The sequence below is a fragment of the Sinocyclocheilus anshuiensis genome, unplaced genomic scaffold (genome assembly GCF_001515605.1).
Source record: "Sinocyclocheilus anshuiensis isolate Anshui unplaced genomic scaffold, SAMN03320099.WGS_v1.1 scaffold800, whole genome shotgun sequence".
NCBI lineage: Eukaryota > Metazoa > Chordata > Actinopteri > Cypriniformes > Cyprinidae > Sinocyclocheilus > Sinocyclocheilus anshuiensis.
In genome coordinates, this window is record NW_015554126.1 from 139908 (window position 1) to 157262 (window position 17355).

A 17355-nucleotide genomic window follows, 5' to 3' on the forward strand; every position below is an offset into this window, starting at 1 on the left:
TATATATATATATTATTTGCACATAATATAAGTAAATGTGTATATATATAAAGCACATCTTGAATAAAATTGCTGACAATGCAGTGGTGTCTTGTATATCTCTTTCACCAGACAACTTGTTTCTTAAACTATGAGAAAATACGCTCTTTTCTTTTCACACACTCTGTAATTTATTTAATTTGGTGTAAATCATCCAATCAGTTGATCAATCTATGGTTCAGCTAACATTTTAAATATTTAAACATTAGAATTTTTCTTGAAAAGGCTAATTGCACATTTTTGCAGTATTTTATGCATATAAAATATGCACAATTAAATAATGTTTTTGAATAATTACTGCTTAACTGGAAATGACACACAATATAAATATTCTGCTCACAACTGATATTTACTTTGACATGGTTTTTAACATGTATTAATCATCATTTTGGATTGATTTTTACATTTGTATTAATGGGGGGGGGGGCTTTTCCTCCCCTTCTCTCTCACTCTTTCTTTATTTTTTCTCTCACATCTTGACATTCTGGTTAAAGACGTGGCCTTGAAGGAAAGGTGATGTGGGTGTTAATTGCCCTTTGAAAAGTGACTGAAACTTGACATTTATTTAGATTAGCACCTGTCAGGGAGCATCAGTGCTCTTTCATGAAGCCTTTGTCATTGTTTCAGGGCCGTCCCCTGAAGAAGTCCTTACACAGGAAGAAATGTAAATAAACAAAAGGATATTTTGGTCTCATAGATCACCGGTCAATCATGAGCAATAATGAACTTTTTGTACCGATTGACTTTAGTGTTTGAATTGCCAATGATGAACTGTGAGATGAGATGAACTCTTTTGAGGTGATGCCATGACTTCAATACAATGATTGGTTGATTAGATCTTAATTACTCCATTTTACCAGTTAATTTAGCACTCATTAAAAGTATGTGATGCTTTTCAGTGCATATTGACAGCGTCTAACCAGCACTAAAGCAGTCGTGGAACAATTACTTGTTCTTCAGTTAATTAAGCCACTTAAGCTCTTATCACGGCTGTACTCCCTCTGTCCTGAAGCTCTACTGACTGTTCCCAACCATGTTCTTATGTGTCCACAGACTCTTCCAACCACACAGTATGAGCTAGAGATTGTGGCGAAGGACATGGCAGGAAGTGAGGTGGGTCTGACAGGAACTGCAACAGCCACCATCACCATCACAGACAGGAACGACCACGCACCCGAGTTTACACACTCACTGGTAGGAGGAAACTTCTTCTTTTTTTTCTCTCTTCCTTTCTTAGTAATGTTATTCATTGACTATATGTGACCTGCTCCATAATGTTCAGTCACATTGAGTTTTATACACTGAATGAAAAAGTGTCAGCTCTCTAATGATACAAGTGATAAGTTTCTACTCCAAATTGGATATAATGATTTAAATGGCAGTCATGAAAAACTTGCTTTTGAAAAAAAGGCCACTAAATGTTCCAAACAATTTGCAGACTATTTTTATTTTTAGGCAGAATTATGAGATTTATTCAAACAAAAGTGTATTGGAAAAAAGTATCGTATGCTCACCAAGGCTGCATATATTTAATTAAAAATACAGTAATGTTATGAAATATTACAATTTAAAAATATACTATTTGATTTGAATATATTTCAAAAATGATTCCTGTTATGGCAAAGCCGAATTTTCAGCAGCAATTACTCCAGTCTTCAGTGTCACATGGTTCTGTACTGATTTGGTGTTCAAGGAATATTTCTTATTATTATCAATGTTGAAAGCAGATGTTATACTTAATATTTTGATAGATAAGAGCATTTTTTTCTCTCCACGAACGGCTTATTGCGACTTCTGACTCAGAATGATAAAGCATGTCACATATATTCATTGACTCACCGTATTGTGTGCTTTAACATTGCAGAACTGCTGTATTGACCAATCAGTATCCACGTTTATATCGTTATCAATTTTATAACGGAATATTTAACCCTATGAACAGCTGACTATTGTACTACAGTATCTTTCTTTTGAAATGATTTACAGTGGTTTGAAGCAGCTTAACACCTGCAGTCATTTACCATGAGAACAAACACTCAAACTTCTCAGTCCAGAAGGCCTTCACCAATCATTTCCAATTGCCAATCACTCAAATCACGCGTATACACACAGAAGCCCTCCCTGCTCGACCAGGGCCCCAGCTTTTCACTCAGATACACTGACCTTGCGAGAAAAAGCCCCATGCATCAATCACTCTAATCTCAGGTGCGCTGCAGTGACAGCTGTGATTCACAAATACTCAAACACAAAGGTGATAGACTGGGTCCTTTTCGATCACTTATCCTCTGCGACCTCCTGTTTGCGGTCTGAAATGATTGTGTTGTAATACTCAGGGCCTGCCCTGGCAATGATGGTCTGTCCATGGACGGAGTGTATTGTTTGTGTGTGTATTGTAATCATAGGTATTGCTGGACTTTTTAAAACTACATATTATAGCTATAGGCTATAAAATACACATTAGTCTTCTGCTAAATAGTCACAAACAGAGGCAACTGCTGCCATTCAGCAGTATAAAACCCAGAGGGCAAGAAAACTGCACTTATCGTATGTGCAAACTTAAGCTGCGTGTCCATTTGAGCCTACCTGTGATGAATTTGTCAGAAAATGCTACACTTGCACTTTGCTAGCCAGCGGAGGGAAAACAACTATGTCAGGCTGATGCAGAGCCACCTATTTTGAGCTGTATGGGTTTTTAGAGGAAGTGCCCTGGGCTGTTGTCAGATTGCCAGAGACATCACTTCCACCCTCACTTGGCCCATTCCCAAAATGCACTGATGTGCCAGGAAGAGGAGCTTTCTGACTGGTTGATGCGGCCACTCATTTGGGTTACCTATGTAGAGTGTCTTTGACAATTGCTGCTACCTTGCTATAGGGTGTTCACTGTAAATACTAACAAGTTCAATATATGCAAAGAATTTGCATAAAAAGTATTTTCTGTAAAAAACAATGTGCTCTCTTTATATTGAATGAACTTAGTTAACCATCATAGTGGGACTTATTTATTTTATTTTATTTTAATATATTTTATTTATTTATTTTTAATTTTAGTAATGAGTGGAGATTGTGGTTAGATCAGAAATTGCCTGTTATTAGATAAAACTCTTCTATAAGTTGTTTAAATGAAAGCCAATATCCAGATTTACTAAATTTACTGTGTATAACATTCTAAAATTATATAATATCACTTCCTATTTTCATAAAGTAAACATCTGTTTTTCTGCAAAGTAATTGGATCTGCATAGAGAAAATTTATTTTAAATTAGCTAATGTTCACCAATACTGATCAAATACTTATTTACGATAAAACAATATATACAACAACATAAATAGAGCTACTATTTTAGATAGTGACATTTATATGAACATTTATAAGAGTATCTGTATTTGTATCTGTCCTCATGTCACTTTACCCTGCTCCTTAACGACAAGTATGTTTGTGTTCAGTATGTTTTAACAAGCACTTTCCATGATACATTTTCTCCATTTACCAGTATGACAGGGTCTGAGTCGCTTTTTGCACACGCTTGAAAACACTCTTGACTGTGCTGTGAAATTCTGCAGTAGGAAAGCCCGCTTTCTCCTCACAGGTGCTTTTTGAGTGCTGGTCTTCGTTTTTGGCACCAGTCCACCCTATGGGACTAGAGAGCTGTGGTAGTGGATCAGCAGAATATCCCCTCCTCTTCCTCTTAGACTGCTGTATCTGACAGACCTCAGTAAATATTCATAAAAAACAACTTTGAAAGTGGAACATTTTGAAATTTCAGTCTTTTTGAAAAATGCCTAAGCTGGTTTGCTGGCCTTACTGCCCTTCTGGCTAGACCACCCAAGCACCAGCTTGACCATGCTGATGTCAACCTCAGGATTTAAAGCGATAGTTCAACCAAAAATGAAAATTCTGTCCTTATTTACTCACCCTCATGCAGTTAAAACCTCTATGACTTTCTTCTGTTAAATATAGAGGACATTTTTAGAAATGTCAGTTTTATTTTTTATTCCCGTACAGTGGAATTCAATAGGCATCATCACTGTTTGGTTACCAACAGTGGTTTTGGTTCTTTTGTGCTCTGCTGAAGAAAGTAAGTCAGGTTTGGAATGATGTGAGGGTGAAAATGAAATTTTCATTTTTTGGGGTGAACTATCCCTATATGTTCCTTTTTCTTCAAAGACTAAACAAACTCAGTTCCGCCTCACAAATTCCTGAAATTCAGCATTGTTGTATATTAAATACAATTGGCTTTTTTTATGCAGCACATACTGCTTCACCATTTATCATTCTGTGAGAAAGCCCAGAAGTGAGATAATATACTTCGTTATCTCCTTCTAATTTTGCAAGAGTGCAAAAAAACCTCAAAATGATCAAAATTCTAAATTTGTTCTTTATAAATGTAATTTCGAGGGGAAACAAGAGTAGAAAAACACACCACCTTCTTACGTTTCCTCATTTTTTCTTAATTAGATGTTTTAATTTATACATAATCACAGGCTGGCTTGTACAATCATAGCGCAGTCTTCCTCAGACAGATTTCGAGTATATGATCATCGCCACAGTTTATCATTTCTAGGTGGACCCATCCGGTCATTTATTCTCATTAGCTGGTCTAGTTGAATGGATGCATTTACTTTCAGTAGTGTTGTAGCAAAAAAAAAAAAGATGATTGCTTATAGAAAACTGTTTCTGTCTCTGCTCCAGTGTGAGATCCTAAGTTAGTTCACTCGATTGTAAAACCAAAAAATAGGCCTAAACAATGAAGCTGTATTATGTATTTGCATCAGCAACACATCTTCCCAAATATCTTTTATTTAATATCTGGTTCTTTATGTTACAAATTGCTCATCACAGTGAAAATCAATTGGAATTTAAACTACCCCCACTAAAATCATATCCTCAAATGAACCAGGAAGATCAATGAACGTAAGATCTGCACTTCTTTTAGTACATTGACAAGCCACCTGAGCTGCGCTAAGGTTTTCTGGTTTTCCTCAGTTCATTTCATCTATTTAGCATCTGGGCCACCGCTGAACATTCGTCTTTTAGAATAAATGTCTGAAGTGTGTGACAAGAGAATTATTGTCTGCCCAGAGATAATTCTAGGCTGCGGTCAATGTATGGGGTCACGTAACAGTGTCCCGCAGCGGGAGTATTATTAGGATAATAGCAGACCTATCCACCCTCCCTCTATTATCTCTGTCTTCTGGGTCCCTCCGACTCACGCTCCCTGTTTCTTAGAGCCGTGGAGGGAGAGACCAGAGGCTGTGTAGGTGCTGCAGGTGGTATGTACTGTACATGCGTGCCCACCCTGGCACCTTGTGATAACTGGCATCTATTTCAGATGAACCAATTCCAAGTACTGCAGCAGCCACTGATCCAGCTTATCACGCCTGCCACTCAAGGAAAGTGACAGCTTATCTGAGCTGCCTCTCTCCCCTGCAGTGACAGCACGCTGCTGCCTCCGTCAAAATGCTAATGACATCAACAATGATGGCTACAAGTCCGCAACACGATAGTAACAAAAGTCGGGCACACTTTTGGGGGGCGACTCTGAATGGATGGCTGTTCATATTTGTACAATAGCCAATTGACTTTGCATTTACAAGGTCTCTCTCACAGCTCACAGACATGCTTGGGGTGATTTTAAATATAGAAAAGGAATTCTGGTACTCAGTTTGATTGACTCTGTTCCAAAATCTAGTAAGCTGCCTATGTAGGCTGCCAAAGTCAACATAATTATGCTGCCTTCTGACATATCTTGTTTTGGCCAAAGTTTAAAGCAGAATTGCATATATCCTTTAAAAGAAGGCAATCCCAGAGTGCATTGCAAAAAGTTCAATGGAGGAAAAAAAATCCATCCAAGATGGTGGATGAGGTGAGGGAAGTCTCCATTTATACAGTGTCCTCAAAAGGTTTTGAAACTCCCTTGGGGTAAGGAAAGTATTAGAATAAAACTTTATCATTTTGTGAATGGAGCTGCCTATGTAGTAGTAGACAATAATCTAACTTGGTTTTAGAACAGAGTCATGGGAACTATTAGACCATATGCAGTAATTGGGCTGTAATCATTTTGACTATCATGGTTCTTGACCTTGGAAAGTGGAAATTAAGTAAATGCAGTCAAGATGTTGTCTATAACTCCTCACTAGTTTGCTATGATACTTTGTCCATTGTGTGCAAATAGAGCCAGAGCTCACTCAGTATTTTTTATGGATTAAACCATTTTTTCTCCTGCTATTTTTTTTTTCTCTTCTTTTTTTAAGTTAACGAATGACCTTTCGGTTCTGCAAACATTCCTTCTTCATTATTAGTCTTAGCAACCTTTCCCACTTTCGTGTTCAGTTTTTTTTTTCCCTTCCAATAGGAGGACAGATAACATTTATAGATGCCATTGCTGGTGGGAGGTGAAAACAGTTTGGTTAACAACATCAGCAAAGTCAGTTTTAGCTCCATATTATCCATGACATGTGAAATTATGCCCCATTCCCTACTGCCACTGCACCCCATTTCAAGAACCATCCATGGTCAATTCCCACAGCTACACCAGCAATTATTGATGGTCATGGATTCTTATTTCTGGATTTTGTACTGTTTCTGGCTCATCTCTTCTCACTGTCTTACAGTTACTCTGCAGAATATTGAGTCTCAAACTCATTGGACTGAAGTCATTTCTGAAAATGACTTACGGTTTTAATTATATTGACTTTCCATTAACAAGTGCTATATAGATGAATGCGTATATGAATGTGTAATCCTATGGGAAAAGCAACATTTCTTTGACATACATACATACATACATATATATGTATAAAGAACCCATGACCATTCTGATATCCAAGCACCACTATACATTATTTTCCAAAAAATTTATGATTAATTTACTCAGAATATGCTAACATGGCATGTCAAGAGAAGGAAACCAGCTTCTAACTCTGTGTAATCCTTTATCAAATCTGCAAAGTAATTTCAGCATATTTAGCATATAAATTAATATTTCTCATCAGTGTGTTTGACAGGACTGAGCAGTCTTTGAATTTGTATAATGAAAACACCAGACCAGGTGAGATATGATATTCTGTACCATTCAGGCACATTTTAAGTACTGAATACAGAGTAGAAACAGCCACCCTTTCTAGTGCAACACATTTAATTTTCACTACTGAGTAAGAGAGTGAAAGATTTATTAACTATAATTTTCAATTAGCAGATACTAGCATGCTTACAGTTCTGTTGTGGAGGCCAAGTCAAAGCTTGTAAAGTGATGTGTGGGTGTTTGCTTTCATTTGTCTCATGGTTTTCGTTATTTGGTGCACTGAATGGTTGTTATATTTGAAAGCACTGTACTCAATATTTTGAATCAATTTGTGTTGAGCTTCTTAATGTTTGAGACTTTCAGTTACATATGTAACTCATAACTTTATAGATTGAAACTTCAGCTCAAATTGGCACTAAGAAAGCATTTGTAAAATGCTCTGGAGTCAAACACTGCTCAGCAGAAGCAGAGAACAGTAGTTTATCAGTCTTCATTTCAAATGATGAGCTTGTCAATTATATTGCTCAATCAGGTCTTTAAGCTTACTTGTTCTGATTTTGCAGCATTCGTTTGAATATAATTATCCAGACTTATGCTAATTTCAGTTTCATACTACATAATTCTACACACCATTACATACATATAAATTTAGATTCTACCTAGTCAAATTATAACACTAAATAAATAAATATTTAAAGATGAACAGAATTACAGTTGTAAATGCTTTATATTTTAGCCATTTTAATTGACATAGCAACAAATTGAGTGAAACTGAATGATGTGGGAATGATTATCTTTATGTTTTACCACTTACCAAAATAAATGACATTTTGATTAACAGTAGCAGCTGATAGATCCTTCTCCCGCTATCAAGTGTATATTTTTTTTTTTTACATTGACACTTTCCAAACTGATAAATACTGAGACGTTCTCAGTTGTTTTGGTGTGACAAACTTCATCCCATATAGATTTCACACAATTCTGTTTTCCTAATAGAGGATCATTCCATTTTACATTCCATCTTTCATCCTAAATGTAAGACTACAAGTCATAACTCCAAGATTCTTTTATGAGTTCCATCTGTCCTGTGAAGTCCAGCTGGTAAATAATGAACTACTGAAGACGTGCAACTATTTCACATGTCCTCGTTAATAAAATCAGCTGTGTAAAGCAATTTGTGAACATTCAGAGATTCTTATTACATCTCAGGGGATATATATTATGACATCTTTGACCCGAAATTCTCGTAAGGATAACGTTTATAGAGATACAGTTATAGAGATTGCTGAATAACGGGATGACAGAAAAGTCTGTTATCTGAATGTAAATATGTCTACTTGCAAATCTTTCATATACAATACTGTAGGTAAGAGATGTGCTTAGGCTTCATCCCAATTTGCATACTATCCATCATGCATGCAAGATTAGAATAAGCACATCCCAAATTATAGTATACTTAAAATAGTATGCTTAAGGTGCCTAGATGGTGTACAATAAGTATGAATGTACAATTTTAAATGAATTAGATGCTAAGTTTATATCCCAAAATCAACAACACTTTGTGGCATGATGGTCATGCTGGTTTTATGAATTATTATGCCACAATACTGATGTACTCTCTTTTATCATACTCAGAAGTATGTAATTTTCCATCACCAGCAAACTGCAAACTTACAGTGCATAGCAGAAGAAAACAAATTAGGATACATCACTTCATTATGTAGGTTTGGAATTTGGTTTAGTGTTTAGTTCCATCACTACTCTCACACACCTGTCTGCAATTTTCAAGTGATCCCAAAGACATTGATTAACAGTTTCAGGTGTGTTTGATTAGAGTTGGATCTAAACTCTGAGGAAAGGAATATCTCCATAAGCCGGAATAAAACCCCTCGGCTAGTGCGATATTCTTAATTAAATGTCTACACAATTCATTAGTCCACATATATTTATTCTGGTTCAGAAAGTTTTACAGTGCAATGTATTGACATTAACATAATTATTTAATTATTAATAATTTATTTTAAATAATTTGCATATGACCTGAAACCAAGTTACTAGCTATGCAAGTTTGGTTTCATGCATCGCTGAGTTCCAAAATGTGTCAGACTGCAAATAATAGTGTTTCACCTTAGCATTGCCACAGTGGGTGCTGAAGCAGATATTAGCATAACTTAAAAGTATTTTAAAACTGTTGGTTTTCTCTTTCAGGTCAACTGCTGTCATGACAGAGCGACACTTTGCAATTACCTTTAAAGGGATAGTTCAACCATAAATAAAAATGTTCACCATTTACTCATTCTCATGTCATTCTGTCTTTATATAACACAAAAGAATATATTTTTAAGAATGTATCAGCTGTTTTTGAGACATTTTTTCTATTTTATTTTGTGTTTCACCGAAGAGAGTAAGTTTTACAATGAGATGAGGGTGAGTAAATGATTACAGAATTTTCATTTTGGGGTGAACATATTTTCCATATTTAGATTCATTCTTCAGACCTTCAATCACAATCAGCACTAAAAATCTGGATGGCCCTTTTTATGTTTTTATAATGTGTTACCGTAAGTTCTGACAAAATAACCAATACTATAGGGGTCTCTGGCTCCTAATGAAGGGTCATCAGACTGTAGAACATCTCAATCTGCCATTCTGAGAGGCTCTGAAGTGAAAGCATTACCTGTGGCATTAAAAGGCACCTGTATTGTCTTCCATGTTCACATCAGGAGAGACTCTTCACACTCTCATTCTCTGAAGGCTTCTGGAGTGCCTTTCACCTCGAAAGTGTTCCCAGTTTGGCTGAAGGTGGAAAGTGTTATTTTGTAGAATCTCGTTAAGCTGTGAAAACAGCGTGCAGTTTTTTTCTCACATTACCGGTTTTAGATGTGCAATTTGAGATGTGTAAGTCAGACAGAATTTCTCAGAAGGTCATGAATGTTGATTTGATTCCACGCACAGATGTCGAGACGAAGGGGAAGTTACAGTATCAGGTGCGAATTTTCTGAGCTATTTGTTACTAAAGCAGTAGCACAGCTCAAAACGAATCTCCAATGATGCCTTCACACTGCGCTACATTACTAATAATGAATGCCAAGCCAAATAATCCCAGTCATTCATGGCTTCCGGGTCTCACCACATCGGTGCCTCTGTAGGAAGTGATTTATCTTTCTCTGGCCACACGCTCTCTCCCCTCCTCACTTTTCATGTGTTCTGTTGCTGGGGGGCTTTGACTATAGGTGGCATTTACCTCACACACACAAACCCACCCCGTTCCCTCAGTTTCGGGGTTCAGCCTCAGGGTTGATAACTTCTCTGTTTTTCACACTGCTGGTTGCTTTGTGAACTCAAAAGGGATTGGGGTCTTATCAGTGGTATGGCAGGGCCAGGGTATCAACAACCAACAAAGATTGAATACATTCATCTGACCGCTTCACTGCTCCAGATGATTAAATGAAACACGACCGGTCAGCGATGTGAAGATGCATAGCGTGGAGCTGTGCAGATGCATTCGTGTCCCTCGGTAAACATTTGTGGCAACCTTCGTTTAATTGTTTATTCCACACATGATAAAATCTTGGTTGATAGTAGTTTTGACAGTGATACACCTGCAGGGCTCACTGTAGACACAATGCTCTCATTGGAGCTGAAGTAATATGTAAGTGATGTAATCTTTCCGTGGCCTTCAGCAGACAGGTGCAATCTCATCTCCTTTGACACACACACACAGGTTTTAAGGACATGGTGAGCTGGGCTTGTGTTTCAGAAATGAAAAAAAAATTACATGGACATCTATTTTCAGAAAAGGATGAAGCATGGCTTATGTGTAAGGCTGACTCCAGGAGTGCTTTTCCCCCTCTCTCTTGTAAGGAACAAAATCACTGGGTTTTTCTTCATATTATTGAAGAAGTTATTCTTATTGGGAGATGGGCCTTAGAAATGAAAAATCTATATTTTCAGGTGTAATAAAATGACTGAGGCTAGAAGTCACTGCCTGCATCTACTGCCTGATATGTCTAGAACAGATCGTGGTAGCAGTACATTTTCACACCTAATGTGAAAAAGTGAAAAACTAAGCATGAATGTTGCCAATATAGACGTGCCTCCATGACATTAAGGATTTTCTTCAATGGTAATATTGGATGGTTCACTAGTCTGGCTCCGAACTCAATAGGAATAAGTTAGAGAGAGGGCTTAGTGGCAGTACTTCAGTCCCACAGGGTGCTTAGCATCACTTTCTAAACTTCGCTAATTCATCCAGCCACCCAGGTCCAGCAGCACCCTCTTCAGGACGCTGATGACCTTTGCATCCGGCCCCCTATGCCATGCCCACTGGACAGCCCTTATAAAGGGAGCACATCCCTGAGGCATTGAGGGGTTGCTCACTTCACAAGCCACTAAACAGAAATGATAGCTGAGCTGATGGGGACCAAAGCTCATCTGGCCCTTCTAGGAACACATCTCCCCAAACAGGCCTGTGACATTGGGTTGGATTGAACAAGGACTATGGAGATTTGCGGCACTCTGAATAGAGTGGCTTTCCTCCAGTGACGAAACAGAACAAGAGTGGTTTCACACAGGCTTGGCTTAAGCCTTATCTTTGACTGGAGGGACCGAAAGAAGGGTAGGAGGGAGGTGGATGTAAGACAGAGATTTTGCATGTTCAAAACAAGGAAGGAATGACTGAACAAGGAATTGAATTGATGCAGCTGTAGGTAGATCAGCACTGCTTTCATTACTCAAGGTGGTGCACGGTTTTCTGAAAACAATAGCTGCTACTGGTTGTGTTAATCTCTGTAAACATAAGAGGCACAATTGTAGAGATCTAGTCAAAGCATTCATTTCCAGTGAAATGAATTCATTTCTACAACCAGTAACTCCTCCACTGCTCATTCTGTCTTATTATCTGAAGAAATTTGAAAGAGAATTATTGATGTGGATTACAGATAGCAAATTCACAAATTCTAAAGTGTTGCTGTAATATGATTTCCTGGTTTGAAACATTGGAAAACATTTGACAGATCAAACAATCTGTGCTGTAGTTCCAGGCATCAGTGAATGAGGGATCAACTGGTGTGGTAGTGAACCTGACGGTGGACGACAGAGACGACCCAGCCACTGGAGCCTGGAGAGCTATCTACTCCATCATCAACGGAGACCCCAACCAGAACTTTGAGATACAGACCAATCTGGACAACAATGAAGGGATGCTATCGGTGGTAAAGGTACACAATGTTCAATTGCATGATTGTCTTGTAATGGTGAAGGCACATGAAGATCCCCTTATGGGACTTGAACCTATCAAATTTAGGTTACCAATTGAGATCTTAACCACTTATACAAAAGACTTAATAATTGTTTAAGGATCTTGTTTGGTTACTGAAAATTGAAAGTATCAAGCCCAAAAAGGGGACCTTCATTAGCCGCTAATATAGGATTTCTAAGAAATTCACTTAGCTGCAGAGATAAAGTGGTAAATTTAGGGTAGGGATGTCCAATCTATCCCCACTTTCTGTAGAGCAGAGGTGTCCAGTCCTGCTCCTAGAAGGTCAACATCCTTAAGAATTTAACTCCAACTTGCCCAAACACACTTGTCTGGATGTTTCTAGTAATCCTGAGGACCTTGATTGGCTGGTTCTGGTGTGTTTAATAAGGGTTGCAGCTAAACTCAGGATAGTGGCCCTCCAGGAGCAGGATTGGAAACCCCCAGTGTGGAGTTTATCTCCAAACCAAATGAATCACACCTGAACCAGCTATTTAATGTCTTCAGGATTACTATAAACTTCCATGAAGGTGTCTAAGAGCTCAACTCTCCAGGAAAGTGGCCCTATACAATAACAATAATAATGATTAAGACTAATGATAAAGAGTCATTCGTTTGGTATAGTTACTTGCTTGTTAGTTAATTGCTCTTACATAATTCCTTTCGCCTGTTGTCTTTTTCAGCCTCTGGACTATGAAAGTGCAATGTTTCACACACTGCTGATAAAAGTGGAAAATGAAGACCCTCTGGTTCCTGACGTTGTGTATGGCTCCAGCTCTACAGCGACTGTTTACATTACAGTTATGGATGTGAATGAAGGACCAGTGTTCTTCCCAGATCCTCTGGTTGTCATCAGAAGAGAGAATATCCCTGTAGGGAGCTTTGTGGCCATGCTGAACGCTACTGACCCAGACTACCTACAAACCCAGAGCATAAGGTTGGTGCCTTTATATTATGATCCTGTCCCAAATGTGATTTGTCTTTGTTCCTTCAAGTCCACACTTTCGCTATATAATGAGTGAGTGAGTGACGTGACATGTGGCCAAGTATGGTGACCCATACTCGGAGTTAGTGCTCTGCATTTATCCCATCCAAAGTGCACACACACAGCAGTGAACACACACACACTGTGAACACACACCCGGAGCAGGGGGCAGCCATTTTTTGCTGCGGCGCCCGGGGAGCAGTTGGGGGTTCGGTGCCTTGCTCAAGGGCACCTCAGTCGTGGTATTGAAGGTGGGAGAGAGCGCTGTACATTCACTCCCCCCACCTACAATCCCTGCCGGTTCGAGACTCGAACCCGCAACCTTGGGTTACGAGTCCGACTCTCTAACCATTAGGCCACGAATTCCCCTCACGACTAATGCTGCTTAGGCTGTTGGGTAATTGTCAACTGTGGTGTGCAGCAAAAGGTTGTGTTGAGGGAGCATCTCTGGCACAAACGGGAAGCTCAGTAGCACCTTTCTGATTTATATAATAACAAATTTAACCAAGTGCACCATTTCCAGAGCCAGTATTGCCTGTTTCTTTTTCCGTTATACTGATTCTGCGCTAGACGTGGGAGGAATAACCTTTACAAATTTGGAAACAAATTTCACATACATAGTTTGAAACTAATTTCACAGTTTAAAAGTTTGAGGTTTTTCCTGGTTACATTCTCACTGGATTCTGACAGGGTAGTTTGCAATGACAGCACAAACTAATCAAACGACGGTGAGCAGGATAGCATGACCCCTGCCACTTAGACATGTCTCAGCTTAGTTATTCTTGTTTTACCATTCTTTGTCTTGTTTCCAGTATATTTGCTGTGATCTCAGAGTAATGTCTGACATGTGAGCACACAGCTCTGCATGAGAGAGTCTGACCATCTGTGCAGACATTCATCTTGCTGCCCAACAACATGATTGACCAAGTACTTGGAGCCACTACCTCTAAAATGATCCTTAGGGACTTGTGACAGATCATTGCTTTAATGTAGCTTTTTACTTTCCTTTAAGCCCCATTACATTATCAACAAGGTAATGCAAAAAGGCTGCTTTTATCCAAAGCCAATTACATTGCGTTCAAGGTAGTGTTGTCACGGTACCAAAATTTCAGTATTCGGTACCGATACCAGTGAAAATCCACAGTTCTCGGTACCAATTTCGGTACCAAAGCAAAACACAAAAACATGCTAATTGAACAAAACCAATGCCATTCTTTATACTTATTTAAAATTGTTTCAAGTTTTTCCACAAGTAATAAAAGTATGAAAAAAATAAACAAGTTTCACCCAAAAGTTTAGTCATAGTTCTGCTGCCACTGAAAAACATCTGTAAACTGTTGTCTGTTTTAGGGTTCGTTTCGAGGGGGTCCCCGTTAAAAATCGCGGTCCGGTGATAAAATACGCATGTTTTGGCGGGGGTCCCCTGGTAAAATTCGCATTCCAGGGGCTAAATATCACGTTAATGGGGTCGTTTTTCAACCCGCGGACATGAAAAACAACCCGCGGCAACAGTGTTAAGCAGCCCAATTCCGCGGGAAAACCGCGGACTTGGCAACACTGGAAGAGGATAGCTTTCTGATAGCGCATCAAGAACCGGGTTGACCGGGTACTCGGTACCACCGGTACTTAAGAAAACCTGGTACCGTAACGTTTTCATTTTTTTAGTACCGACTTGGTACCGAAATACCGGGTCTTTTGACAACACTAGTTCCAAGGTACACATTTACATTTGATCAGTTTTTGATTTCCCTGAGAATCAAACCCATAACCTTGATTTTGCTATCCCCATGCTCTACTGTTTGCTACAGGAAAGCTAACGTTTTATAATCAGAAAATAGCTGTGTGCATTTGAGCACATTTCTCTGTCCCTACTTCATTCCCTCAACCTTCTTTGCTGTAGATGTGGTGTGTACACATTTGCATGTGTTATGTGATCTCAGTGTAAGCTGTGCCACGCTTGTTCAGATCAGGAGAATTTAAACAGGTTCCTGTGATTCGTTGTGTCCGCTGAGCGTGTATGAAACTCACAGTATGAAACTCTGCGCACCGCTGTGATCATGTGCTCTGCCATTATTACTGCTCTGTCCTGCTAGTTAGAGCGAACCCTCCTCATCACAAACCATATGAGCTCTCTCCGTTCTCTTTCTCATTGTGTCCTCTTCATTCTTCATCTCTTCTGTATCTGTCCTCTCACTGCCTGCCTCACCTCTTTTGATCTCCTTTTGCCAGTAAAAGGCTCTTTGAAGTACCATAGCTTTCACCTGAGGCTATAAGTTGCAGGACTGAGTAAGAGAATAGAACGGGCTGCAGGAAAATGAAAAGGAAGGACAGAGGGAAAGCTTGAGAGAAGACAACAGAAGGAAGACAATGCTTTGCATGTCCTATCTATCTATCTATGTATCTATCTATCTATCTATCTATCTATCTATCTATCTATCTATCTATCATCGATCATTCTATCGTTCTATCTATCTATCGTTCTATCTATCATTCTGTTTACCTTTTTGTCATTCTATCTGTTGTTCTATCTATCTTTCTATCACTCCATCATTCTATCACTTTTTCTGTACTTTTTTCCCCATTTCCTGTAACACAGTTCTGATATGGCATGCAGGTCTTATAAGGCTTATATTAGCAGAAGCTGCCCCATAGATCGCCCCCTAGCAAGGACAAAGAGTACAAAAGAAAGTGAAACCCCATTGATCTGCCTTTCTACCTGTGTCCTATGGTACTTCTTGAGGACTGCATTGTAAAAGATATGCAATTAGGCTTTCTTGATAAAAGACAAGCATTAAAATTGAGGGATGGCAGCAGAATTAGTAGACTTATTAAAAACTACAGATTGTGGAATTGTTATTGGGATCAACAGAAGTATTGCAGCCATTATAGACCTTTGATGAGAAGCCTGGAGAAGTGTGTGCACTGCTGTGAACATTGCTGTCAAAAGATGAAGTAGAATTCAAGTTTGAAGTTGTATTTGTTTCTATAGTATTAGTTTATATTCTAAAAACATAGACCATAAAAACCATACATTTAGCTTGATTCTTTTGTGAAATAAAGCTTGCCACACTTCAGGATCATTATGCTTTTCAATGGCACCCTGTTGCAGATATGTTTGAAGATCTCATTTGAGCTCAAATCAGTCTTTATCAGACGTTCCTCTGAGTGCTCCTGAGGAGCATGTCAGACGAGGTTAAGATTTTGTGGTCTCTGATGTGTTTGCTCAAAGGTTTTTAGAGTTTTCTTCAGTCTCCACACCTTTATTTAGCTCTGTCAGGCTTGTCAGGATAAGGTGAGCTGTGAATCATTGCTAGCCTGAGGGAAATCTCGAACACAGACACTATCAGAATTATGAGAAGGCTCGTTGGGTGCGAGCTCCCTCACCGCCATAGGTCATTAGGAGTGATGCTGAGGAGATGTCTGTGAAATACACTGGGTAGAATTTGTAAAATAGATTCAATTCTGTTTGCGTTAGTTTATATTAGCAAAGTTTTTGTTATTGGCCCAGTAGTTGCTTTCGAAAATCCTACTACATACACAGAGTTTACATTTATACATTTAAATTATACAATTTAAATTACAATTTAACTTACAGTAACTGTCCAAATAGTTTTTTTTATACTTACAGTAAATATCCTTTTTTTTGTGTGTTTGTTTATTTTTCAAATTTTTCATTTAAAAAAAGTTTAGACAATGACTGTAATAAGTGACATATTTTTATAACACATAAGCATACTACACTTCAGTCATTGTTATTGCTGAAAATATTAGGGGCCCATTCATACACCCAGCATAATGTGGTGCCAGGCGTGACGCAAGTGTTTTTTGCTAGTTTCAGCCCGACGCAGTTATCATTTTCACGTCCTGCGCCACGTTGTTTAAATAGCAAATGCATTTGCACCCATTTGTGCGCCCATGGGCGTGCTGGTCTGAAAATTAGGTGTGTTCAGGCGCATTGTTGTCGCATTGCTATTTTGAGGCAACTGAAATGCGCCATTGACCAACTGAAACCTTGTCTAAAGTCAATGGCGCAATATTTATATATATATATA

At 38.6% G+C, this 17355-nt stretch overlaps 1 protein-coding gene across 1 annotated transcript in view; it reads left to right on the forward strand.

Moving 5' to 3' along the window:
• Positions 1–17355, forward strand: part of LOC107670147 (cadherin-13) — a 201117-nt gene that overhangs the window by 133441 nt on the left and 50321 nt on the right. Inside the window, exons 5-7 of the mRNA XM_016462659.1 lie at positions 1093–1233; positions 12098–12280; positions 13002–13255. Coding sequence (XP_016318145.1) covers positions 1093–1233; positions 12098–12280; positions 13002–13255 — 578 coding nt within the window. The remainder of the gene's footprint in view (positions 1–1092; positions 1234–12097; positions 12281–13001; positions 13256–17355) is intronic.